The sequence below is a fragment of the Cynocephalus volans genome, chromosome 17 (assembly GCF_027409185.1).
Source record: "Cynocephalus volans isolate mCynVol1 chromosome 17, mCynVol1.pri, whole genome shotgun sequence".
Classification (NCBI taxonomy): Eukaryota; Metazoa; Chordata; class Mammalia; order Dermoptera; family Cynocephalidae; genus Cynocephalus; species Cynocephalus volans.
In genome coordinates this window covers 35,144,300-35,170,121 of record NC_084476.1, presented here as the reverse complement: position 1 = coordinate 35,170,121, position 25,822 = coordinate 35,144,300, and the positions used below count along the sequence as shown (strand labels likewise).

Here is a 25,822-nt window from a genome sequence, read left to right as displayed (position 1 = left end):
TCATATTACTATAATATCTTTCTCAGTTTTTTTTTTTCTTTTTTTTCTTTTTTTTTATTGGCTAGCCGGTGTGGGGATCTGAACCTGTGACCTTGGTGTAGTATATAACACCGTGGTCTAACCAACTGAGCTAACTGGCCTATTGTTTTCAGATTTTAAAACTTTAGTCATTTATTATATTTTTGTCATGTAGAAGTTTTAAAGGTTTCTAAACACTCAGGACCAGTATCATTTCTCAAACCTGTATCACCTTTTTTTTTTCTTCATCTGTTTTATTTTTATTCATCCTTCAAGGCTCAGTTCATATTCCACTTTCTCCAAGGGGAGGGGACTTTTCTTAAATACTCTAGCTTATAATAATAGGTATAAGGTATTATACTTATTGCCTAAACTGTTTATTTGGTACATTATCTGGCTTTGTAATGTATATAATGTTTTCTGTTTGTATGGCTCTCCAGCAAGATTGTAAGGTCTCTGAGAACAGACATTATATTTCTTTGTGTCTTCTATAGCATTGATGGTGAGACTTTGCCTACTAGAGGTGTTTAGTAAATGAACTTTGATAATAATAAAATGACATTACATAAGTAGTACTCTTTACAAACATTGTCAAGAATTTCCTCTTATTATCTCAATGGTTTTTCATAGCAAGCAAATGAAGTAGATAGCGTGGGGATTTCCATTCTTATTTTTATGGATAGTTGGTAGTTATTTTCATTATAAATGTGAAATAGGGTATGAAGAAATAGCATAATTCTTCCTTTTTTTAATGCAAGTAAAAGAACAAACTATTCACTAGTAGCAGTATGTCATAATAGCATGGTATTGCATTCATGAATGTGAATTAGACTCTTAATATTCATGCATAGTTCTGAGAATTTATTTTTGTTTCTTTTGTAGTGTCATACAAATTACATTCCTGTTTGTGGATCAAATGGGGACACTTATCAAAATGAATGCTTTCTTAGAAGGGCTGCTTGTAAGCACCAGAAAGAGATAACAGTGGTAGCAAGAGGACCATGCTACTCTGGTATGTATAATATTCTTCTGAATACATGTTAGAAATGGTTCTGCCATATTTTCCAACAGAAAGTTTCCAGTCAGAGGTATATTCCCCAAACTGCATGAATTGTTGGTGATTGTGTGAGGGAATGGGCAAGCTCTTTTTTTTGCCCCCATTTAGTGTTGTTGCTTTTTAACCCCACATATTCTTGTATTGACTGTGTTATTTCTCACTACATTTTTAAAGGCTTAATACCTTTTTTTGTGGGTACTTTGCATGTCCTTTGCTTTATGGTTTGAACATTAGAGTGAATAAGATTTGGGATGGGGAGTGATATGGGATTTATCTTGTTCTTGGTTGGTTTTTTTTTTGGAAGAGGTGAGGAATATCTGTAGAAAGCTATTAGTAGCATCCCAGGTTGTGTACCTTTCTCAGCTCTTTTCTCTCTGCATCTTTCCCACCAATCTGTTTGTATTTACTTTCTTCTTTTTTCCTTCCTGAACTGGTAATGGTTGATTTTGGGAGGCATTAATCTTAGTTTCTTATTTGTGCTTGTATTTGTGGGTAGGGATTCAGGTGAGGTAATTAGAATTATTGTGTGGATGTTAGGGGTAAAGGTGGAGACTATTCTTATGTGATCTCTATTTCCTTTCTTTCCCTATATATTACAGTGCTCGAAAGTTCTCCCTTTCATGAAATGCAAAGATTTTTAGGGCCAGCTACAAAGTTAGTTTCCAAGACTGCTCTCGCTTCTGACACCATTTGAGATCGGGAGGTTCTCTGTGCTACTCTCAGGCCCAGTAATTTGTTAGAAGAGCTTATAGAAGTCACTGAAAGCTATTGTACTCATAGTTATGATTCATTACAGGGAAAGGATACATGATAAAATCAGCCAGAGGAGGAGATGCATAGGGCAGATTCTGGGAGAGGTTGAAACATGGAACTTCTGGTTGTGCTCTCCTCATGGAGTCATGGACAGTGTCAGTTCCTCCTGGCCACAGTGCGTGACAATACACATGGAGTATTGCCAACCAGGAAAACTCACGTGAGCCTCAGTATTCAGTTTTTATTGGTGCTTCATTACATAAGTATGACTGATTGTCCATGTGGTTTATCTCGAACTCCAGGTTCACTAGTATCATGTGACGCAAAGCCCCCATTCTAAATTACATGGTTGGTATTTCTAGTGGCTAGCCTCCACCCTAAGACTATGGGATGTGGTTTCCCCCCAACCCCCTATAGGTTCTGATGTGGTCAGCATCCTCCCTTAACAAAGATGCTCCTATCAGGTATGACACAGATTACCATCCAGCAGCCAAGGGCAAAGGCGAGACCTCTTTTTTGGGTGAGGCTAAATTCTTTACTATACCCAACATAATTAGGTGTTTGGAGAAATTTTTATGTTTTTAGGCTAGTAGACTATCATTTTGTTGTGGTTCTTATACACTTCTCTAAGTACATTGTGTTTCACAGATTTGATCTGGAAACTAAAGAGGAATATGGAATTTTTTCCAATCCCTAAGTAGTTATGCCTCATTTATGAGGAGCATGTGTTTAAGACACCAAGCACTTTGATAGGCAGTGAATGTTATCCACTAGGAGGCAGAATCGTAGATGGGGAAGAGCACCACACTAGGGTTAAAAGACCTGGCATTAAAATAACTTTTAAGTCTTTACTGTGTGACCTTGGACAAATCATTTAGCCTGTCTGAGTCCTAATTCCCTAAAGTGTTAGATATCATTTCTCGGGGTTGTTAAATAAAGATTGAATGAGCTAGGCTATAAAGTGCTATATCAATTCTGTTATTTGCTAAGTGAGCCAGTGTTTTTATGTCATTTGGTCTTTTATTTTATTATTTAATTAATTAAATTTAATTTATTTTACTTTTTGACCGGTAAGGGGATTGCAACCCTCGGCGTGGTATGGTCTGCACCACGCTCAGCCAGTGAGCACACCGGCCATCCCTATATGGGATCTGAACCCGTGGCCTCGGTGCTACCAGCGCCGCACTCTCCCGAGTGAGCCACAGGGCCAGCCCCATTTGGTCTTTCAAGCGTTCTGTTCCATGAGCTAGAAATATTATTCTCTTATGCTTACTTGAAAACTCTTTTCTTATGCTTTAGGATTGAGTGTAAGCCTTTTCTCCTCAGCGAAATCTTTCTTCTGAGAATCTCACTGAAATCTCCTGGCTGAGTATGTTCACACCTTGTGTGTTTCTCTATGCATATACCATACTGTTTTTCTTTTATCTGACATATCTGCTTCCAGCCAGATCATTCATTTCTTTTTTTTTTGTCATTTTTTCGTGACCGGCACACAGCCAGTGAGTGCACTGGTCATTCCTATATAGGATCCGAACCCGCGGCGGGAGTTTCGCCGCGCTCCCAGCGCAGCACTCTACCGAGTGCGCCATGGGCTCGGCCCCAGATCATTCATTTCTTAACCAGAAGGCATTGTGTCCTGCCTAGGAAGGTTTATCATCATCTCAGGGCTGGGGTGGAGTCATGTGGACTGTGGAAGGCATGTGTACAGTCTACAAAATATAATCTACAAGAAGAATTCTATCTTGTTGTCAGAGTAGTTACAGTATTTAATTTATTTAGGAATTCTAAATGACAAAGGAAGGTATGAGATTTTTATGTTCATTAAAATTAGACGTGGGTTGAAAAAAGGTTGGGAGTGAGTAACTATCTCATGCACTGGGGATGTGTCTTGTTTATCATTTTACTCTTAGCATTTACCATGATGCCTGGCAGATAACGTGTACCCAATCAATGTATGTGGAATAGAAGTAAGAAGGGAGTGTTTTTCTAAAAAGGTTTGGTCATAAAAAGTTTTAAATCGCGTTTCCTTCCTCCTCTGTTTTCTGTTCCTTTACTCTTTCTTTTCCTCCTTACTTACTCCGAGAAGATTTCATATTATGGTTGATTAATCAAAACTGAACACAATTTAAGACTTTAAAATAAAATCCCATGGAGATTTAGTAATTGGTACTACATACAATATGTATTTTTAAAATTCTTCCTGTTTCTACCCTATCTGTGAATTTGATTATTGTCTGAAGGAGCTTGCAGGGAAGGAAGCAATATTGTTCTGGGTCTTGTCTTCTACTCCAGAGAACTGTTTGAAGAACTGGAATGGCTTCTGTATGGCTTAGGGTATCCTCTCCCTTGGAAGTTGCTGAAGATAAAGTGTCAAATTCTACACTTGCCATCTCTGCTTTTTTTCCGATTCCATGCTGATGATGCTATAGCATTACTCTGTTTTCAACGTGATCTGTTCTATATGTGGGTTCTTTCAGGATTATAAAGTAAATTTTTTACATTAATTACATTTTAGGCTGGCTTCTCCCAGTAAATTTGAGGGAGAGTCTTTGATTTCACTAGTAACATTTCAGGTGAGATTCTTTCTGATTAGATTTTCTAGAGGAAGTTAATTTCATCAGTAATAGAAAACCTCAACTCTGAGGTTCTTTCCTTTCTAAACCTTGGGGCTTTTCTTACCTTTTGGCTTTTGGTCTTTATCCACAGATTTCATTAAGAAGATTTCTGGAATAAGACCCAAAGGTCTTTTCCTTCTTTTCTAATAAAAGCAGCTTATTCATTTTTCCTCTCAAGCTTTAACAAAATTTTCTTCTACCTTTTAAATGAGTGATTTAAAATTAATTATTTATATTTAACCATTTACTTTTTACTGTTATTGGTTTTTACTCTGTCAGGCACCTAAATATTTCCTGAATGGGTACAAAGATGTATGAAATATGGATGATTATATGATTAAGTAATTTATATTTTGAGAGAGGCATAAAATAGGTATAGTCTTTGAATAGGATATTAGATATTAAAATATGGAGAAAAGGACTGTATAAGAATGGATACCACAGTTTTATTTTTGATAAGAAATGTGACTATTTGATAAGATGAAATCTCCAGAAAAAATGTTATTATTCATTCTTGGCTTTTCTTCCCAGATAACGGCTCTGGATCTGGAGAAGGAGGTAAGTTTCAAATACTTCTTAAAGGACTTTGTTTCCTTTCACTTTAAAAAAAAAAAATAGATTTGAGATAAAATTCACATATGATTTGTCCATTTAAAGTATACAATTGAATGACTCTTTGTATATTCACACAGTTGTGTATTCACCACCACAATCAATTTTAGAACATTTGTGTTAACCCAGAAATAAACTATGCACCATTTTTCCACCTCCGTACTCCAAGCTTCTGTTAAATTGAGGTGACAACAAACTGACTTCTCCTTAGTATCATTCCCACAAGTGATTTTAGCTTGGACCAGAGTGTTTTGTAATTCTCTCAAATTTTTGCTTATAAAGAATTTTTGAAGTATAGAGTTAAAAAACTCCAAAGTGAGTTGTGCATAGAAAAGGGAAGACTTGCAGAACAACTCTAATGGGATTTAGAGTCTAATTTCAATCTTTAAAAATTTCCTATGTTCTTGATTTTATTTTGCAAATATATGAATTATTTCTGATGTTTAAAAAACTAATATTTGGCAATAGTGTATAATAGGGTTTAAATTATCAGAACTGAGAATGACTAATCTGTTTCATAGTCTGAGTCTGTAATTCTTAATGCGTATTCACTGTATGCAAAATAATGTTTGAGGTGCTATGGGTATATACTAAAAGGACACTCACTCTGGAAAAATTCATACTTATGCAAATGAAAACTGCAGTTACGATCTTTTCAACATGATCTGAAACCTTACTTTCGACTTCTAAATTTCCAAGAATCCTAAAGATTCAGAGTCAGAAGGGACTTTGAAGATTACGTAGAGAATAGAAGAACTGTCCTGAGGAAGAGGTTCAAGGACGACAGTTTTCGCTAGGAAAAAAAAATGATTAAAGCTGTTGAACAATAGAATTTGATTTAAATGGACACGTTCAAGCAGAAGCTTCATAATCATGTGTGAAGGATCAGATAATACATTCTAGATCTTAGAGCTGGAAAGGATTTTCAGAGATCATGTGGTCTAGCTCCTGTGGTCAGATATTCAGTTTTAGGGAACTATCAATTTTCCTATATTAAACAAGTGAGAGTTGATCTCAAGATTTGCTTATATAATACAGTACTGGATGCCTTGCCCTGAAGATGTAGGTTGACCATATTTTACGGAGTATGAGTTAGAAAGGCTTAGTGGTTTGCTCAGAATAATGTACAAACCTTAGTGAGCTCACGGGGGCTGTAGTATTTCTGGATCTCACAATTCTGAAGCCTCAAAATTACTTAGGATTATGATCCTTGGAATCTGTTTGGGAGTATTCATGGGAGTTTGGAGAGGATTTCTACTTAAAGTGCAAGCAGACACCAAAAATTGGAAATTTAGAAGTTTTACCAACCAGTCATTGTAGATCCGTCCGTATACTTTCCTTTTAGATACCTTCTTTACTGATTGCCACTTCCTGGACAGTATTCTTTCCCAAACTAAATTGAGCAATCCCTTGAATAAACTGAAATCCTTAAGTTCACCCCAACTGATTTCCCTGCCCAGTTTGATCTTATCAGGATAGGATCCATTCTAGTTGAGACCCCAAAAATGTAGGGCCCCTTTTGTGTGATGTGAGCTGAGTAGGGGGCTAGTGGTATTCACTGTTTCTTTGTCCTGGGTCATAGGAGACCCACATACTTCAGCCTCTGGATATTTTTGGCTGTGTGAAGTGGCCAAGTAGGAAAAGGGGAAACATCCATTCTCAAGAGACCCCTTTCGTTTTTAAAATTTGGAGATAAATATTTCTTTTAACTCTGGAATTAGTTTTTTATGTAATTAGAAAGGCAGGTGTGAAATTGATGTGAGGATAAGGTGAGAGTCAGGTTGTACTGTGTTCAAGCTTTTATCTGCTAACCAGCATTGCACAGACTTATTTCAGTAGGCAGATAATCATAGGACTAAATTTATTGCTCATGTTTTTTTTCTCAATCCTATTCAGTGTTATGTGGTAATTCTTTTAAAAGCAATTTGTTATCAAACCTACTTACTATATTGTTTCTGTGTACATAGTGTAAGGGATTATTTTGCTAGCATCGATAATTGTTTTTCCTCATGGGATATTGTTGTACTCACTACTAGGATACTTCAAAAACTTCATGGAGAGATTTGTATTATCTTTTAATTCTGTTTTTCCATGGATTTTTCGAAGTACCCTCATATTGGTAACATTTTTAGACTCCAACATTGATATATTTTAGAATTTTGTCTATTTTCAAGAGCTTGTGTACATTCCCCAAAAACAGGATGATGACAAATGAAAACATAAAGCATATCTGGGAAGGATGCCTACTTTTTGTTGAAAGTTTAATTTTTCTTTTTAAACAGAAGAGGAAGGGTCAGGGGCAGAAGTTCACAGGAAACACTCCAAATGTGGACCTTGCAAATATAAAGCTGAGTGTGATGAAGATGCAGAAAATGTTGGGTGAGTTGACTGAGGGAAAGGGATAAACTTATTTAAAGGTTAAATCATCAGCATGATTAAATTGTAGAAAGCTGTCATTTACATGGTTCTGTATATTTTGTGTATGCTTTCTATATCTTTTTGTTTAATGCTAGTCTATGGACTTTTCCCTTAAGTTGATATGATACTATGGCTATTTAAATCAGTTTAACTGTTATGTTTTAGAGTGAGAATTAATTTATAGTTCTTTTGGTTTTACCTATGCCTTTTTTTCATTTTCATTGATACTTTTGTATGTTTTATATCAAGTGCTAATTTTATTCATCAAAGTGTGTTTCTGAGTTATCCTACTGTTATACTTTCAATTAGTATCTACAATAAAGTTTCTTATTAACTTGCAATTTTACATAAAAACTTTTCATATATTTTAGAGTATTTTTAGAAAAATCCAAAACTGTTTCAAAATTTTAGAAATAGCAAGTAAATATTTTATATAACTAAAAATGATTTCTAGAAGTTACAGTTGTACAGGCTGACATTATGTTGTTTTTCTTACTCATGTTCAGCCTTTATGAATGTGGGTTTTGTAGCTGACAGCATTGTTTGTCCGATTTCCCATTCACTTTCTGTGAGAAATGGTGTTCTTTGGTAAAACAGTAATAATACAGACATTTATCAGCATGGTCATGTTTGATTTTTCCTTTTATCATATACTGTTTGTTTATTCCCAGTCTCATTCTTTCATTTTCCTATGATGCTTGCTTTTTGCATATTTGATTCTAAGCTTATAAGCTGACTTTAGGACCTGATAGCACAAATGGATCTTTTTTTACCTCCTCAGTTTCTCCCTAGTGAATTTTTTTTTTTTTTAAAAAGATGACTGGAAAGGGGTTCTTAACCCTTGACTTGGTGTTGTCAGCACCACGCTCTCCCAAGTGAGCTAACTGGCCATCCCTATGTAGGGATCCGAACCCTTGGCCTTGGTGTTATCAGCACCATACTCTACCAAGTGAGCCGTGGGCCGGCCCTTTTAGTGCATATTTTAAAACACTTATTTTATAGAGATTTTGCTTTCCTCCTCACTTGTACGTGTTTTTGGTGTACATTTTCCAGTTTCGTATTTTATTCAGCCCTTAAATGCATATTTGAGCCTTTCACTGAACAGTAGTAATATGGCCTAATTAGCATTAATGCCCAAAATGAGTTTTACAAATCAGGATCATTTCATTTTCAGTATTATGATACAAAATAAACTATTTGGATGACAGTTGGTAAAATTAATTGGCAAAAGACAAGCAAACCCAGTAAAAAGTGAGTTCAGTAAAACCTAAATTTATTCTGTTTCTGCACATTGGTCACTTGGATTGACCTGTGTTTGTCCATTTCAATCAGAGTGGTTTGATTTGGGAGAACATTTTCCAAAGCAGATATTGGCCTGTAGAACAAGAGAGAAATGGTGAGCAATATGGACTTACAGAGAGAACAGATAATAGATATTATGCTTTTGTACTAATGATATGGCATGATGAAACACCATAGAGTGTGTGTGTGTGTTTTTGCAGATATTTAGTTCTTTTCAGTATTTTTCCTTAGGACTGTTTTATAGTAGTGTTCAGAGTCTAAATAGCTGTCAGTGATTGGTTGGCTTGATCTGTTGGTCTGTTTTTTATTCCTTTGACAGTACTTCTATTCAGCACTATTTTATACATTTCTCTATCATTTTTTTATGCCTAAATTGAAAGAGATCTTTTGCTTAGAAGTGAAACAGATTCTAGTTTCAGGTGGCTCCAAATAACGACATCTATGTGAACACCTCCTCATAATGTAATATATAGCCTACTCCCAATAAGAAGAATTCTTTTGTATGTAGTAAATTGATATTTTGTATGTCTTTTTATCTGAGAACTTGCAGCCACTATTCTTACATATGTGGGCTCTAAGCATAAGGAAGTGGGCGGAGTCTAGGGAAGGGCTTACCAAAAGTAAAGGACACGCAGGCTCTTACCAGCAGGCTAAGATGCACATAGACTGGGGCAAGCAGCCAAGACCAGACAAGGACATTGATGCAATAATAGGAAAACATTAAGGAAGCAATTGGTAACTTTATCTAGAAAATAAGTGATTCAGCTGAAATGGTTGATCCTACTAATGGAAAGAGACAGAAGGAAATTCTATAAAACACTTACTACTGATTGAGTTGGTTTAACAATGTAAATGTATCTCAATGGTTATTATAATATATGTAATACTTTTAAATGGGCCATGGTACCAGGAAAACTATATGGAAGTTATGTACCTGCCTCAAGACACCTTCCCTATGCTTTTCATGGTTGCCACCAGGTGAATAGTAACATGCTATTTAAGGATAATTTTTAGCCAGCCAGCTAGATTTTTTAGGTAGGGAAAACTGAGAAATGCAGAAATATGACATTAGCCATCAAGCCTTGATCTTTATATAAAAACCTGTTATTTATTATGATGTTATATAATTTTCTTATTAAAAGGTACACTTTTTTTTTTTTTTTTTTTCCCCGTGACCGGCGCTCAGCCAGGGAGTGCACCGCTCATCCTTATATAGGATCTGAACCCGCGGCGGCGGGAGCGTCGCCGCGCTGCTAGCGCAGCACGCTACCGAGTGCGCCACGGGCTCAGCCCTAAAAGGTACACTTTTAATTATTAAAAACAAACGCTCTTAATTATAAACCAAGTACTCATGTCGTGACTTTATTATAAACTCCATCAGAATCAGAAAGTGTTAAGGTTGGATAGGATCTTAATATATATTTTTTTTTTTTTAATTTTTTCAACCCCCCACCCAAGGATCTTAATATTTATTTTGTAGTCTAATCCTCATTTTACAGATGAGGAAATTGAGGACTAAACTTAGAGGGTTTGTTAGGGGCAGATTCTCTTCAGTTCCAGTACAGCGTTTTTCTTAACCGTCTGCCTCCCTATAATTTGCCTTTTTTATTACTGGAAGGAAGCCTGTTACCTTTTTCCTACTGTAAGGACTGCTGTCTGATGACTTTAAAAAAAAACAAACAACACTGCCCTCTTTTCCATCAGCCTGCTCCCAGCTGTGATTTCTTTACCTATCTATTTCCTGGTCACTCTGAGTGCTAGCTGTTTTTAAATTCTTTCTGTTAGCCCTTTGCTGCCACTCACAAGCCAAATGTCTATTTATTGATTGATTGATTTGATTTATGTTTATTGATCAGTGACTTTCAGACTTTTTGACTACACCCCATGTAAGAAGTGAATTTACAGCACTCCTGTATATATATACATGGTACTAATACGTGTTAAGTAAAACAAAATTCTGTGGAATAATACCTGTATTAAATACAATGGACTAATATTTTCTATCTTTTCTGCTTAAAAAATGCTGGTAGTGACTCACTAAACTGACTTCATAATCCACTAGTGATTATGACCTACAGTATGAAAAATAATACTCTATAACTATAGTAGATAAATATTTTCTTTTATATTTTTAGGTATGAGTATTTATTTAAAAAACATTTTATCTTTTCTCATTTTGAAATATCTTTGCTGTCAGAAGAAATGCTATATGTCCTATATGGTTTCCAAAAAGCAGCTAAAATCTTTCTCTTGCTTTAAAGTTCTTTCTCTTGCTAATAATTAAGTTTTTAAAAAACCTGGTGTTTTGGGGGAGGGGATAAATAGTACCATGTAAGTTAATTTTCTGTTCTTTTTTTTCTTTTCCTTTTGTCTTTTTCGTGACCGGCACTCAGCCAGTGAGCGCACCGGCCATTCCTATATAGGATCTGAACCCGCGGCGGGAGCGTCGTTGCGCTCTCAGCGCCGCACTTTCCCGAGTGCGCCACGGGCTGGGCCCAATTTTCTGTTCTTAAAAGAAGTGTTGTTTTTTATTTAGCTATTTACATGGAATTTTATTTAAATATATTGCATACTTCCTTTCCTTCTTAAACAGAATATGCAGAACATACTTTAACATATTCTTAATGTTATGTATCATATAGTGTGTTACAGTTTTCAGAGAAGTTTTACATAAAATTTCTTTCCAGCTCTTCCTGACACTTCTGTCTGGTAGGTAGGATAAGGAATGAAGTATTATCCTGATTTTACAGGTGAAGGTGAGCTCAGAAGAGGCAGAATGGCTTGCTATTCTGCAGCAGAACCAGTACACAGGTCTTATGACAAGGAATTTATCCATTCTATTGTGCACACACGTGTGTAATACTGTGATGTTCCTAGAGGCCACTGATGCATAGGGGTTTCACTGCTACACTTAAGGCTCCAATCTTCTTTGTCTTTTGGGTTCTTATATCTGTTCTTTAAAAATGTTTTCTTCTCCTGCATCAAACTTAGCTGTTGCTTCTGGGTGCTGTCAGTGTGCATTGTCAATGATCCTGACTTGTAGATGCCTCAACTTTTAATTTGCTTCTCTGCTTCCTTGGAATAGGAAACAATACACTTGTAGGAACTGTATCTAATGTAGAAATAAGTTCTCAGTGTAAAATAAGAGTATATATATTTTTCTGAGTGAAGTGCTTGAACTTTATTTATTGCATACATATTGCATGTATTTTATCTCTCTTGTCTGTTCAATGGCTGTGTTAATTCATTTATAATTTATAAAGTTATTTTTGTTTCTGAAAGGCTTTCCCGCTTTCCTTCCCAAAGCACGCTGTGTTTCTCTGATGGCATTGTGGGCTTTGCATTGATCTGTGATGGCTATATTCATTAATGCTTACTTTTCAAATTTATGCCTAGAGGGAGGTAGTTGAGGTAGGTAGTCCCACAAAATGTGACTCCCACGTAAGTGGGGTTTCAGTATTTTGCTGTGACCATTGTGAAGCTCAATGAATAGACTTTCTGCTTAGTCTTAAAACTTGCAAAGAGCACCTCCTTTACATCAAATTATATTTCTTAAACCATATGTTCTTAGTGCCACACCCCCTCTTTTTCTAAACAGTCTTTCTAATCTGTCCAAAGCTGAAGTCATTGCTGCAAGATAGCCATAAGCTATTTCTCTGGACAGTGGGGCCACATAATTCTAGGACTTCTCCACATCAGTACCTTTTATATACCTGACCTAAATCCCTGCCTAGGGATGGTTTGAGGAATCTGTTGAATCATCAGGCATAATGCCACTACAAATGAGTTATAAAAATCCTCAAATTATTCCTTCAGTTTGAATTTTGACTGCAATGCACTTTATGGAAGTAGTCCCTGCTCTTCTGCCTCTTTGATATCAATCTGCTCTTTGGAGATGCTGTTTCCATTTTTTTCCTGAGTGATGTAAATATCTCAGAGTTGCTCAGAGAATTATATAGGTGTGCAGTATGACAGACAACATTGATAAGAGGTTTAATCCACCTGCTGGTTATCTTTGTCATTTATGGTGCCATTTTCTGTTTTGACACAAATTCCTGATCAGTATTACAATCTGATGAATCTCTTCTTCAGAAGGTGCAGTGAAATCTTTTACCTTCTTTAAACAGAGTAATGCTATACATTTGAGTCCTCCATTATATCCTCCTTTCTAGAAGCTTTATATACTTTTTAAGAAAAACCAAAGTACCTTTTCTATTATTTTCTACTCTTCTGCTCTTATTTCCTTCTAATCAAAGATGACAATTTTCATCATTGAGCATTGTCTTATTCTGGATATATAGAACCTTAGACTTTTAAAACTATTTACGTTTAATAAATTCCTACTGTGGCCCCTTAGATTATAAAGGAAAAATAATTTTATGTTCTTTTTCTTCTGATAATAAGAAATAAACACTGTTAAACATTTTTTATCCAAAGTGTAATCCAGATGTTAGCAATGACAGGCTTCTTTGTCCAGAAATATCTTGCTATAGTTCTATGGCACTTGCCAGTAATGGTATCCTTTGAGAGATTTGTTCTTAAAATGCAAAACTCTACATCCTCATGACCTCTTACAGTTTCTTAAATGCACTGTTACAGTTTGACCCTTTCTTACTCACTTTGCCCCTTTTATATCCTCTGCCTAAAGTCCCATCCCTGTTTATATGCTTGTTTAGCTCCTCCTTCTAGACTTAGATAAAGCTTGACTTAGGCCAAATGTGACCATCTACCTTGCCATCTTCCATGGTCCCTATTAGTTAAGTTACCTTATTCTGTGTTCCTCCTTGGTCTTGAAAAAACAACTTCTGCATAGCACGTATTATACTGTTTGGGTCACTAGCAGATTGTGGGCTCCTTGAGGGCAGGGACTTTGTCTTACTGATTTCTATACTGGGTGAACATGTGATAAAGTTGGGTATCTCAGGGTGGGTCCCTTTATAGATCTTTGTTGAATTAGTGGCACTCAACACTAGGGCTTTTTTATTCACTTAGAGCTGCTCATAGTGTTGTTGTAAGGATTTAATATGTGTAAAAAAGACTAGTATTGCATTGGACTTGTTGCAGGCTTCATTAGGTGTTTGTTAAATCTAAGTAACTTCACATGAATTAGTTTAAGCCAGTATTTTCCTAACTGCTAAGTAAGCTTACTTTATTGAGAAGAAATAACACTTGAAAGGAAGGGAAAGGATGGATGTTTTTCAATAATGATATCTTTCAGATGTGCGTAATATTTGATAGATTTCAAAGAGCTTTTTACAGAATCTTATTTAATTCTGTCAGCAGTGTTATGAAGTATTATCCCTATTTTAAAGACTTGGAGCTGTGATTTGCCAAAATCATAAAGCTAAATCATAGAAGTCATTGAATTTACTCATTTATTTATTTATGTATGATATATGCATTTGTGCCTTTGAAATGCACAGTGTTAGAAATTCAAAAGCTTTAAAAGGCTGTACAGTGAAAGGTCTCTTTCTCACCCTTGTTTCCAGCCAGTCATTTGTCTTCACCAGAGGCAGTCACTGTGATCTGTTTCTTGTTTAATCTCCCAGGGGTATTTTATGCATGTGCAAGCAAATATGTACATATATTCGTTTTCTTTCCTTTTTTTAAACTAATAGTAGCACACTGTACACACAGTTCTGTACCTTATTTAAAATTTTTATTGTAAAATGTACATTGCATACAGTGTTTAAAACGTACACATGTAATTTAAGGAATACTAATTAAAAAACACCTATGTACCTAACACCAGGAATACAAATAGAATATTGCCACACTTCCGGTACCAAGCATTAACCTAGCCATGGAAGGAAAGGGCCATAATGCCACTACTAGATGAAGACTTACAGAAGAAGACACTTTGAACAGCCTCTGGGTCAGAGTCTGGCTTTCAGCTTATCAAAGAGTTTTTCATGGTTTGCTTTTGGGGAAGTCGGTGGGCAAGGCCAAGAGTCTTGGAGTCATGGAGTTGTGGAGAACATAGGCTCACTACAGTTGAGGCATCTGATAAGATTCTAGCGTATGGATGATTGGCAGAAACATGGTCAGAGAGTGGACTGCTCTGTGTTTTCTACTTGTTTCCATTGTAGGCTACCTCCAGCTCTAAGGAGTATATCAATTAAATGAATGTGTTGAGTAGGTTCGGGCAGCAGGACGTGGAGGGGAGAGCAGGAATGTTATTGCCTTATGGTCAAGACAAGTCAAGTACAGATAAGAATCCTGGCCAGGCTTACCTGGGCATTCTTCCTCTGGCTAAACAAAGGATAAAGTAGCACTGGGCATCTTGGTAATGACAGCCATCAGCACAGCTGTTTACAGAGTTAAACTGTTTCATTGTGGACTGTTTGCCCTCTACAATATAGCTGTCATCCTGGATCTTCCTTCAGAGTTGTATCTTTTCCAACAAAATTCTCCAATTCTCTGACTTCAACTGAATGTCCAACAATACAATTAAATTCTGACAGTAAGTACTTGGAATTAGTGCAGACCCCACAGTTTAAGGATTCAGCCCCATAAGACTAGTCCACTTTAGAACCAGCTGCAAATGAGGTCCCCAGCCGACTCCACTTCGGCCCTGCTGACCACAAATTTGGGGGTTTCCATGACCTTTCCTCAGGTACAATAATCTGCTGAAACAACTCAGAACTGAGGAAAGCACTACTACTGTTTATCTGTAAAGGATACAAATGAACTGCCAGATGAAGGGTACATAGGGCAAGGGTCGTGAAGGGTCCTGAGCACAGGAGTCTCTGTCCTGTGGAGTTAGGGTGCTCCACTCTCCCATTATGGGGATGTATTCACCATCCCAGTTTTTTAACTGAGGTTTTATTACCTAGTCATGATTGGTTAAACATTGGCCTTCGATGATTGAACTCAACCTCTAGCCCCTCCCCGTTCCTCAGGTGGGGGGAGTGGGGTGGGGTGGGGAGGCTGAATTTTTAATCTTCTAATTGCTGTGGTTGATTTTTCTGGTGACTTAACCCCTTAACTCCTTCCTCCCCCATTAAGTCATTCATTAGCATATAAAAGATTCCCCTATCACTCAGGAAATTCCAAGAGTTTTTGGTTTTCTGTGCCAGGAACTGGAAACAAAGACCTAAAATATATATATATTTTTTGGGGGGGGCCGGCCCATGGCTCACTCGGGAGAATGTGCCACTGCCAACCCCAAGGCCACGGGGTCCCCGACACAGGGACGGCCAGTCGGCTCACTTGGGAGAGCGTGGTGCCGAGAACACCAAGCCAAGGGCCAAGATCCCCTTACCGGTCATCTTTAAAAAAAAAAACCAAAAATTACAGCAAATGTAGTAAAAGATCTCAATTGACTTTATTGTGATTCTAGAATTGGGCAACACGTCATTCCATAAAATAGAACAAGTGTGTGTTGGGAAAATATGATAATTTAATCAGGACCCCTTGCCTGCCCATCCAGTTGGGGGTGGTGCAGCGCATTCTTTGTAAGCAAATTGTGGGGGGAGGGGTGAGTTAGTGTGCATGCATGATGCCACAGTTTGGCTGGCCGTGGTTTGGCTGGCCTCTGCCTCAGGCAGCCGCCATGCGCAGCCATGCTCTCAAACCTATGGCTTCCAAGGACCTGTTTGCCAGTTATCTAGCTCATAGACCTGCGTGTGAAGGGTCTGGGGACCCAGCCTGGCATGTGAGGGGTCTGGTACTCAGCCTGGCTGGTGAAGGGTTTGTGACCCAGTCTGTGAAAGACCTAATATATTTTTTTATTACATCACAAGTATCATCTTAAAAATTCCTTTACCTCTGTCCTGTATAGGATACTGTGTTTCTTGTATTTTTTGCTTCTAACTTCATTGTTTTACTCTCCCATTTTATTACCTTTCAGTAGCTTCTTGAGAAAACGTGCAAGATTTTAAAAACTTTTAAGACCCTTATGTTTGAAAGTGTTTCATCCTACATCTGATACTTGATTTATAACTTGGCAAGTGCATAATTTTCAGTTCTCAGAATTGAGAAAGCACCGATCTGTTGTCATCTTCCTTCCAGTGTTGCTGTTGAAATCTGAAGCCATTCTGATTCCCGATCCTTTGTGTATGATTTTTTTTTCTCTTTCAAAGCATGTAGAATCTTCTTTTGGTGCCCAGTGTAATGAGATTTCGCAATGTTGTTCGCTTTTCTATGATACTGTACTTATAGACTTCTGTTTTGTGAAATTTTCTTCAATTAGTTCTTTGATGATTTTCTTTCCTCTTCTATTTCTGGTACTTTCTATTATTTGGATGCTGAATATTCTGGATGAGTCTTCTAATTTTCTTTTCTTTCCTATTTTTTATTTTAAACATTTTTTGCTGTACTTTTTGAGGGTTTTTTAAACTTTATCTTTTGAGTTTTTTATTTCTGCTATAATTTTTAATTTCCAGGAGCTTATTTTTGTTCTTAGAGTGCTCATTTTATATGGTACCTTATTTTGTTTTATGATTGCAATATCTTTTTGTGCATTGTTAGTTGGTATTCTACCTATTGTAATTTGAGATTTTCTTTTCTATTAAGAATCATGGATTCTTCTTTCGTGCGTTTTTATTCAGTGAGCTATACTGTTGGGAAAATATAGGAAAATGGTCAGGGCCCCTTGAATGTTCAGAATCTTGCCAAGCATTTGCTGTGAATAGGTTGTGTGGGGATGGAGTTGGTGTGCATGCGTGGCACCGTGGCTTTGCTGGCGACTGCCTTGGGTGGACGACAGTCCGAGCAGCCATGCTTTCCAACCTACGGCTTCCAAGGACCTGTTTACCAGTTACCTAGCTCATAGACCTGCATGTAAGGGGTCTGGGGACCCAGCCTGGCATGTGAAGGGTTCATGATCCAGTCTCAACAGCGGGCTTGAGGGGTCTGTGAGCTCCAGACCCAGCCCTAGCTCAACAGTTGGCCCAGTCGGTGCAGGATTATGGGCAAGTAAAAGAGACCGACAACTGATGTAGTTGTGTAGCTTCACAGCTGGTGTGGCCAGAGAGCTTTACAATTGGCGTAGTCAGCAGGATTCCGACATTAGCCTTACCACCACAATTGGTGTAGTCTGCGACAGGATTCTGAGCAGGTAGAGGAGCTGAAAGCCCTTGGAAGGAGGAGAAAATGTGGTTACTTTTGAATATGCCCTGCCCTATGTCTGCTTTCCTGTTGACTGGGATCTGGTTGCTGCACACTGTACTGTGTGGCAGCATAGACCAGGTACTACAATGCAAAACCCCTTGGGAAGGGGAGGAAATGTGGCTGTCCTTGAACATGTGGTGCCTGGTGGCCACTTTTCTGCTGACTGGAGCCTGGCTGTTGCTCACTACACTGCAAACTGATCGAGGTTTGTGGCAGAAAGCAGAGTTGTTGGAAGCAAGGATGATTATCCTGGAGGATGGCGTGCAGTGACTAGCCACTCCTGCCTCTCACACCAGGGAAGGTCAACCCAGTGATGAGTTGGGCGAAACCATGCATCTCCAGGCACAACCTGTTGTGCGCGAGAATTTGAGATAGTAAAGCAGCAGAAACAGGGAGCGCCCCTGGCTGCTACAGCTCTGAGAACTTAGGGTGGATGGTGTAACGTGCTTTAGAGACGATATAGTAAACACATGTTGTGTTTGTCTGAAGGCAAAAGGCACGGAGGGTACCACTTTAACCCAATGGCCAGCCGGGTGCCGTATAAACCCAAGAAAAGAGTGCCACATGCAGATGGGCAGATGACCTGAGGATGGGTGCCCCTGCAGAATTTCAAGTATGTTTTCACCTGGTGAAAAGGTGGAAAAGTTAGTCTCCATTACTACGGCAGTGGTTACAAAAGAGCTGCAGATATGCACAAGGGCGAGACAGCCACTAAGTGATGGACTGGGTGAATGCAGCTGTTTGAACTGTGTGGGAATGCTGTAAAACTGCCCAAGGCTGAGGGAATAGCTGGTGTAAGCTGAGCTGATTGAGGTAATTCAAAAGCCAGAATTTAAAAGGGAAGCAGAGCGTAAAAGTTTGGAAAATTTGCAGCCTGGCCATGAGGTAGAAAAGCAAAAAGCTGGAGAAAAACACAAGGGTGAAGCAGATAAACTATTTGCTAAAGACATTATCTTGGTGGTGTGGCAGTCAGATGCTAAGAACCAGGACAATGGGGAAAATGCCCTAAAGGCATTTGAGAAGTCTGGAAGGGTGCCCCACCCATCACAGGCCCTGAGGGTGTTTGAGATGTTTGGGAGAGTGCCCCTCCCATCCTAGAAGGACTGAGTTGTCCTGGAGGATAGACCTGACGTGTCACTGTCCTCGACAAACTGCTGCCTGCATCCCAGCTGCTCTGGCTGGAGCAATCCTGCCTCAGCACCTCCGAAGAAAAAAGAGCCGAAAACCTTGGTGGCATTCATGTTGTGTTAATTTTGCAGGCCAGCAGCATGTGAGAGCAGTGGAGGTGTGGCAGCCTCCACCTAGATTTCAGAAGATATATGAAAAGCTGGGGGACTCAGGTGGATATCTGCTGCAGGGGTGGAGCCGCGACAGAGGTCATCTATAGAGCAATGTGGAGGAGAAAAGTGGGGTCAGAGCCCCCACAGAGAACCCCCACTGAGGAAATGTCTGTTGGAGCCAGGATGGTGGGACTGCTGCCAGGAGCCCAGAACCAAGGGCTGCTAGCAGCATGCGGCACCAGTCTGGAAAAGCCACAGGCATCAGGCAGCTCAATGGTCTGTACTTGGCGGAGCTGTAGGAGCGAGGTTGCTCAACGCTTTAGGGGTCCAGGTGCCCCAGGGTGCTTAACGTTTGCCCTGTTTGGGTTTTGGATTTGTTTGGGGACTGTTTTCTCTTTCTGTTCCTCCCTTCTGGAATGGGAATGTGTACCCAATGTCTGTCCCATTGTATCTTGGAAGTAGATAAACTTGTTTTTGACTCTTTACAGGTTCACGACTGGAAGAACTTTTGCTTTTGGTCTCAGAGGAGACTTTGGACATTGGGCTTTTGAGTTGGTGCTGCAACAAGCTAAAAACTTTTCAGACTGGGATGGAATGTGTGATATTGTAAGACTGGCCCGAAAGTGCGAATCTTACTTGTTGGGAAGGCTCATCTCGCAAAGACCAGGAGACAGAAATCGCTGCAATCAAGCAAGAGGTTTTTTTATTCCAGCATGCTGGGGTCGCTCTGTCTTCAGGACAGAAGTGGCCCTGAGCTCTTAACACGAGCACTTTTTATACAGTTTGGTAGGCAGACTTTGGCAACAGGATGAGTTGTATACAGCTTATTGGTCACCTGAGGTGACTTTTAAATTCATTGGTGGCTTTCAGTGGGGTGGTATACAGACGAGGAACTGGGGAATTGCCCAACAGCCCACCCCTTGTGTGGTTAGGTCCTTCCCGGAACTGGGTGAACTTTGGGCGGTTAGGGAAGTCGTTTATCTGCCCTTGCCAGAAAGTCCCACCCGCAGGGGCTTGTAAAACCTTGCGCAAGCTAATTACAGAAGCAGAAAAGCTAGTCAGTTAATATTTAAGGGTGGGGGAAGGGGTTCAGGTCCACAATATGTGGATGTAAGGGTAATTTATCCTCACTAAGGGAACATGGTGGAAGATTCTGAATGTGTAGATTGTACGGTGAGGGACCCTGAAGGGGCGGATTGTTGGGAAAATATAGGAAAATGGTCAGGGCCCCTCAGATGTTCAGAATCTTGCCTAGTATTTGCTGTGAATAGGTTGTATGTGGGTGAAGTTAGTGTGCCTGCATGGTGCTGCCATCTTGGGTGGAGTTTACTGCCTTGGGCGGCCGCCCTGCATACAGCCATGCTTTCCAACCTGCGGCTTCCAAGGACCTGTTTGCCGGTTTTCTAGCTCACAGACCTGCATGTGGAGGGTCTGGTGACCCAGCCAGGCCTGTTTAGGGTTTGTGACCCAGTCTGTGAACAGGCTTGAGGGGTCTGAGAGCTCCAGACCCAGCCCCAGCTCAACATATACTTTGTTAATTTAGTTTTTAAATTAATGTGACCTTTTAAAATGAGTTAGGAAATATTCTTTTTAGTCTCTGGATGACTTTGTGTAAGAGTAAAATTATCTACTTACTGAATGATTGGAATGAATGTGTGGTTCATGAATTTTATTTTTAAAAAATGCCTGGGTCTGATGTTATTTTTAAGGGACATTTTAAAAAGCACCTGATTTGGTTTCTTTCATTATTATAGTACCATTTAGCTTCTATTCTTGATAGTTAATTTTTAAAAGTTATTCATTTCACCTAGGTTTTCAAACTTGCTTGCATAAAGTTGTTTATGATAACCTTTTGTTATATTTTAAATCATAGTCTTCACTAAATTTTTAGTCTTTTTTATTCCTGATATTTTTTCTCTTCTCTCACAGAAAAAGCCTGCAGAAAAGCCTGCTTTGACAATTTGAAAGTCTTTTCAAGGAACCAACTTCTGGTTTATTGATCTTCTTTGTTGTAACTTTGTTTTTCATTTCTGCTGATATGTTGTTCCCTCTTTTTGTTGTTCTCATTGGATTTTTTCCATTGTTCTTTTTTTAACTTTTTTAATGTATGTTTAGTGATTTACTTTTCAGCCATTCTTTTAAGATTTGGATGTCTGGGGAAAAGTGTCCCAGGAACAGGGAAAGCCCTAAGGCAGGAGTGTACCTGGTGTGTTAGAGAGAAAAGGAAGGCCAGTTTAGTGGAAAGATTTTTCTCAATAAATGTGGAAAATAACCTACTTATTCCCTTTCATTTGGCAATTTCCGGGCTAAAATATATGTTTTATGTAACAGCTATAATGAATAGAGAAACACTGTCTCAGCCACTCAATAGTTTTTTGATCTTAGGCTGTTAAGCTTTCTTCATATTCACTTTCCCTGTTGATAATTTATAGTCGTTAGGATTAAATGAGTGTGAGAAAATAATCCAAGTGATTCATTTTCAGAAATAATTCAGGCCCAGCCTGAAAGTTGTCTGACTGGTCCAGCCCATTCCTGGGGGTTGCTGAGTAGAGAAAGTTCTCCTTGACCTCGGAATGAGTTACCAACCCTTAATTATTTACTTCAAATGGATAAAGTTCTCCTTGAGATGTTAATGAGTTAATAGCCCTTTATTGTTCTCTTCAATTTCCTAATGTTTCTCCTTTCACAGGGTTTTGGGTGGTCCTTTCTCAAGGAGGTAGTAAATTGGGGTACTCTTAGACGTCATCTGCGAAGACTGTGCACCCCAACCAGTGAAGAGGCAAGGGCAGGGACTTGCGCACTAGGAAAATAGTACAGCCCTTTCCGTGTGCCTGCCCATCAGACACCCGAACGTTGCAAGGCCATAGTTAAAGTCTCGCTTCGCAGTACCTGGTGTCTCAATGTCCATCCTTTGGCCTTGGACAGGTGAAGGTGTTTCTCACAATGAGGCAAATGTGATTATACCCACAAAGTAGGTGCAGAGTAAATGGTTGTTAAATGTTTTGAATTTGGCATAGGTACTGAAGAGTGATTTCACTTAAGTGCATATGCCTGTGCTTTGGGCGTCCTGACCTCTGCTTCTCTTGCCAGTCTACAAACACTTGTAATCAGTAGTATCCGTGGCCTCTGGAGTCTCATATTTTCCACCTCTGCTCATTGTTCCACTGAACTGGACTTTACTTGAGATGGTAATTCAATATTCTTTCCTCGTATGCCATTGAAAACAGTAGCGATGGTCTGTTCTCACATTGCTTGGTCTTAGATGCAGTGGTGCCATCCTGCGAGCACTGTCTTTTTCATACACTTGATCAAGGCCCTATGTAAACAATGGCTGGTTGAGCAGTGCCCACTATAAACAGTGTCACTTGTTAAACAAGCGATTACTTGTTTCTCCTGACTGGGTTGGCATGGTATCTGGCCTTTGTTGCTGAACCTTTTCTTATTCCTGAAATTGTTCTGTAATAGGAAGGTACTTCAGAAAGTTCATGGAGTGAATTCATGTTATCTTTCAATTCTTTTTTTTTTTTTTTGACCGGTAAGGGGATCGCGACCCTCGGCATGGTGTGGTCTGCACCACGCTCAGTCATTGAGCTCACCGGCCATCTCTATATAGGATCCGAACCCATGGCCTTGGCGCTACCAGCGCCGCACTCTCCCAAGTGAGCCACGGGGCCGGCCCTCAATTCTATTTTTCCACGAACTTTTTGAAGTATTCTCATACTGTCTTCCATTAGCCGTCATTTCTATTTTGTTGCCATTCCAGTTTTGCCCACTTTTATCCCTTAGACCTTGGGTGGGCAAAGATTTTCTGTAAAGAACCAGATGGTAAATAATTTAGCCTCGCAGGCCGCATGTGGTCTCTCACGCCCACCCCTTTACAAATGTAAAAAACCATTCTTTGCTTGTAGGTGTACAGAAACAGCCCCCGGGCTGGATTGACTCAACTGCTGTCATTTTTCAACCCCTGCTTTAAACCCATCCATCAGTATATATATTTTTATATACGATAAAGTGACAGCAAATAGTGCCTTCATTCCAGGTTGAGCTGTACTCTTCCTCCCCTTGTTATTTCTTATTAATTCCTTTTATTTTTTGCGACTTCTCCATTTTCTTCAACTTTGTGTTTTCTATGTTCTCTATTAATCATTTCTACAAACGAGAAATACGTAGTGAAGCTTTTGGCTTTACATCTGCCCTTAGTTACTTTATTCATGTCATTTACAAACTTCTATTCCTTGGGGGCATATTGAAAGGAAAGAAGAGCTTCCTTTTTTGGGATCATCCCTTTTATTGCCTTTCCCTCATTTTCCTTTTCTAATAGGAATTTACCAGAAAATCTATTAACTTTACCAGATTGCTTTTTGGACTTAATTTTTTCTGTTCTTTTGCCTGATTTGACCTCCTCTATTCTTCTAGTCTATTTTTCACATTATTTCATAGTAGCCTACTCACAACCATCAGAATAATCATTGTCAAATATTTTTAACAGGTTACACATATTCAGATTTGTTGTTCAATACAGTAATTTGGAATTTGGGGGTATTTAAAAGCATCGTTTTACTTTGATATATTAAAAACACTATGTTCTGTGGAAAGAGCATGGTTCTCTAAAATACAGCAGTCTGTGTACAGATCAGGCTATATTTGAGCCAGAAGTGTGTCATTTCATTTCAAAAGTGAAGCCAATAGTATGTGTATATCAAGACCCTATAGAGAGAATTTGAAATACTGTTCCTTAGTAGAAAAAGTAAATTGAATCTTAGCCCCTTTCTAGCAATATCATGGAGGTTTTTATGCAGACCTTGTATCACGTTGCAGGGCTCAAAAAAGTTTGTTAAAGGAAAGTTATTACTGTATGATTTTTTTTCCTTTTTATTTTAAACTGGGTAGAAGAAACTGGGAAAAGCAGGAAAAAATGAGAAGAAATGGGGCCTTTCCTTGATAAATTGTGAGTAGCAGGAGGTTTCCCAATTAATACCTCAAGTTTTCTGAAAATAATGGGAAAGATCTTTGGGCATTTGTTTAATACAAAAAGCATTGTTATTAACTTTGGTAGTGGGCAAGTCATGATCTTTGAGCTCAGTGACCTTTTAGCATTACATTTAAGTCTTTTGTTAACTTTGTTTCTGAGCACATGCTGAGATTTTTAGTAATAGCATGGGCTTACAAAGAACAAATCATGCTGAAGCTAACCTTATTTTCTTTTTTGATAGTGCAATATTATTACCTCTATCCAAGGTTGAGCCTTGATTGTAGTATTTGTGAATCTAAGCAAGACATTCATCAATCTGGTTTGGTATACATGATTCAGAAAGGCAGGTCAGATGATAGGTGCAATTCTTACTGATTAATAACTTTCCTTGAAAGGTGTGCAGTCATGGATTAATTTTTCTGTAAATGTTGAAAATAGGTTTCTAATAATATGATGCATGGTTCTGTCTTTATCCTGTTCTATTCAGTACTTTTATTGTGACTTGTATAAAAGTATGAGGTATTCTTGTCAAAGTTATGAATACATCAACCTAGGAGAAATATTAGATGATAGAATTAGAATCTAAAAGATTCAGCATGCTGATATAATCTAAAGTTTGGTAGAGTTAATGTGAAGTCCTAACCCTGGGTTCCAGAGGATAGTGATTACTTGTTTTTCAGGCCATAGTTAGAGAGTTGAGTATATGACTAAGAAGTCTTTTAAACCAAAGTTTGCAGTGTCAGAGATTTATTTGGATGGTCATTCGAAGGAGCCTGTGATAGTTAAAGGAGCTTTAAGAGCCTGGACTTCCCAATACCTTAGAATCACAAGCATTTATAGAGCAGAATCATGAGTGGGGGGTCCTGGGAGTTGCTTGGGAAGCATATTTGATTTGGGTTGAAGTCAGCACAACTATTCCTGGCATCTTTACTGATATTTTACATGCCTTAGGGTCCGGGATGTATGTGCTTCAAAGCAAGTTTGGAGTTGCAGGTGGTCTGGAGAAGAGATTGGTGTTACAGATATTATCTTAAGCCATAAAGCATTCAGTTCAGGAACAAATATTCTGACCTTCACATCAGGTCTTAGCCTAAGGAATAAACAGCCTGACCTCCAGATCAAGTCAGCCTAAGGAAGTTTATGTCTAATCAACTCTACTCCTATCTTATTATTGCTGCTGCTAGGAATCCAGCTTGTCTTGCTTGGTCAAGTGGTTTTTCTTTAATAGTCTCCCCTTTTCCCCAGCCAAGGTCCACTCTGACACGAGTCAGAGGAGGAATAGCGAGGGGAAATAGGGGGAAACTGTCCTCCAGTTTCAGTAAGAACCTCAATATGAGTCTAAAGTTTGATGTGGTTGTGTTGTGAGGCTGCTGCATGGAAAAGGAACCAGAATACCCAATTGAGAATTTAAAAGGGGGGTTTTATTGGCCAGTTGGCGACTTTCCCTCCAAGAAAAGTCTTGGAAGGGAGCAGCCCTGAGTTTAAGTTTAAGGGGTCTTTTAAAGGCACCTTTTTACATTAGTTACACAGTTAAAGTTATCATATAATCACACACATTCCCTCCTAGTGTGAGGAGGGAGGGGGAGACCTCAGGCAAGCTGATAACAGAAACTGAAAGAAGCCAGTTAATCACTTAGGGACAGCAAAGACTTTCACAGGGCGGTTTCCTTCTTAGGTTGTC

At 38.8% G+C, this 25,822-nt stretch overlaps 1 protein-coding gene across 5 annotated transcripts in view; it reads left to right on the top strand.

The window, feature by feature from the left end:
• LOC134365450 (myb/SANT-like DNA-binding domain-containing protein 3) overlaps positions 1–25,822 on the top strand; it is a 123,123-nt gene that overhangs the window by 68,322 nt on the left and 28,979 nt on the right. For all 5 annotated transcript variants that reach the window (XR_010022102.1, XM_063081548.1, XM_063081551.1 and 2 more), the window contains exons 4-6: positions 901–1,030; positions 4,975–5,001; positions 7,338–7,434. Coding sequence is in view for 4 of the 5 variants with exons in the window: in XM_063081548.1 (XP_062937618.1) it covers positions 901–1,030; positions 4,975–5,001; positions 7,338–7,434 (254 nt within the window). In the remaining variant the exon portion in view is untranslated. The remainder of the gene's footprint in view (positions 1–900; positions 1,031–4,974; positions 5,002–7,337; positions 7,435–25,822) is intronic.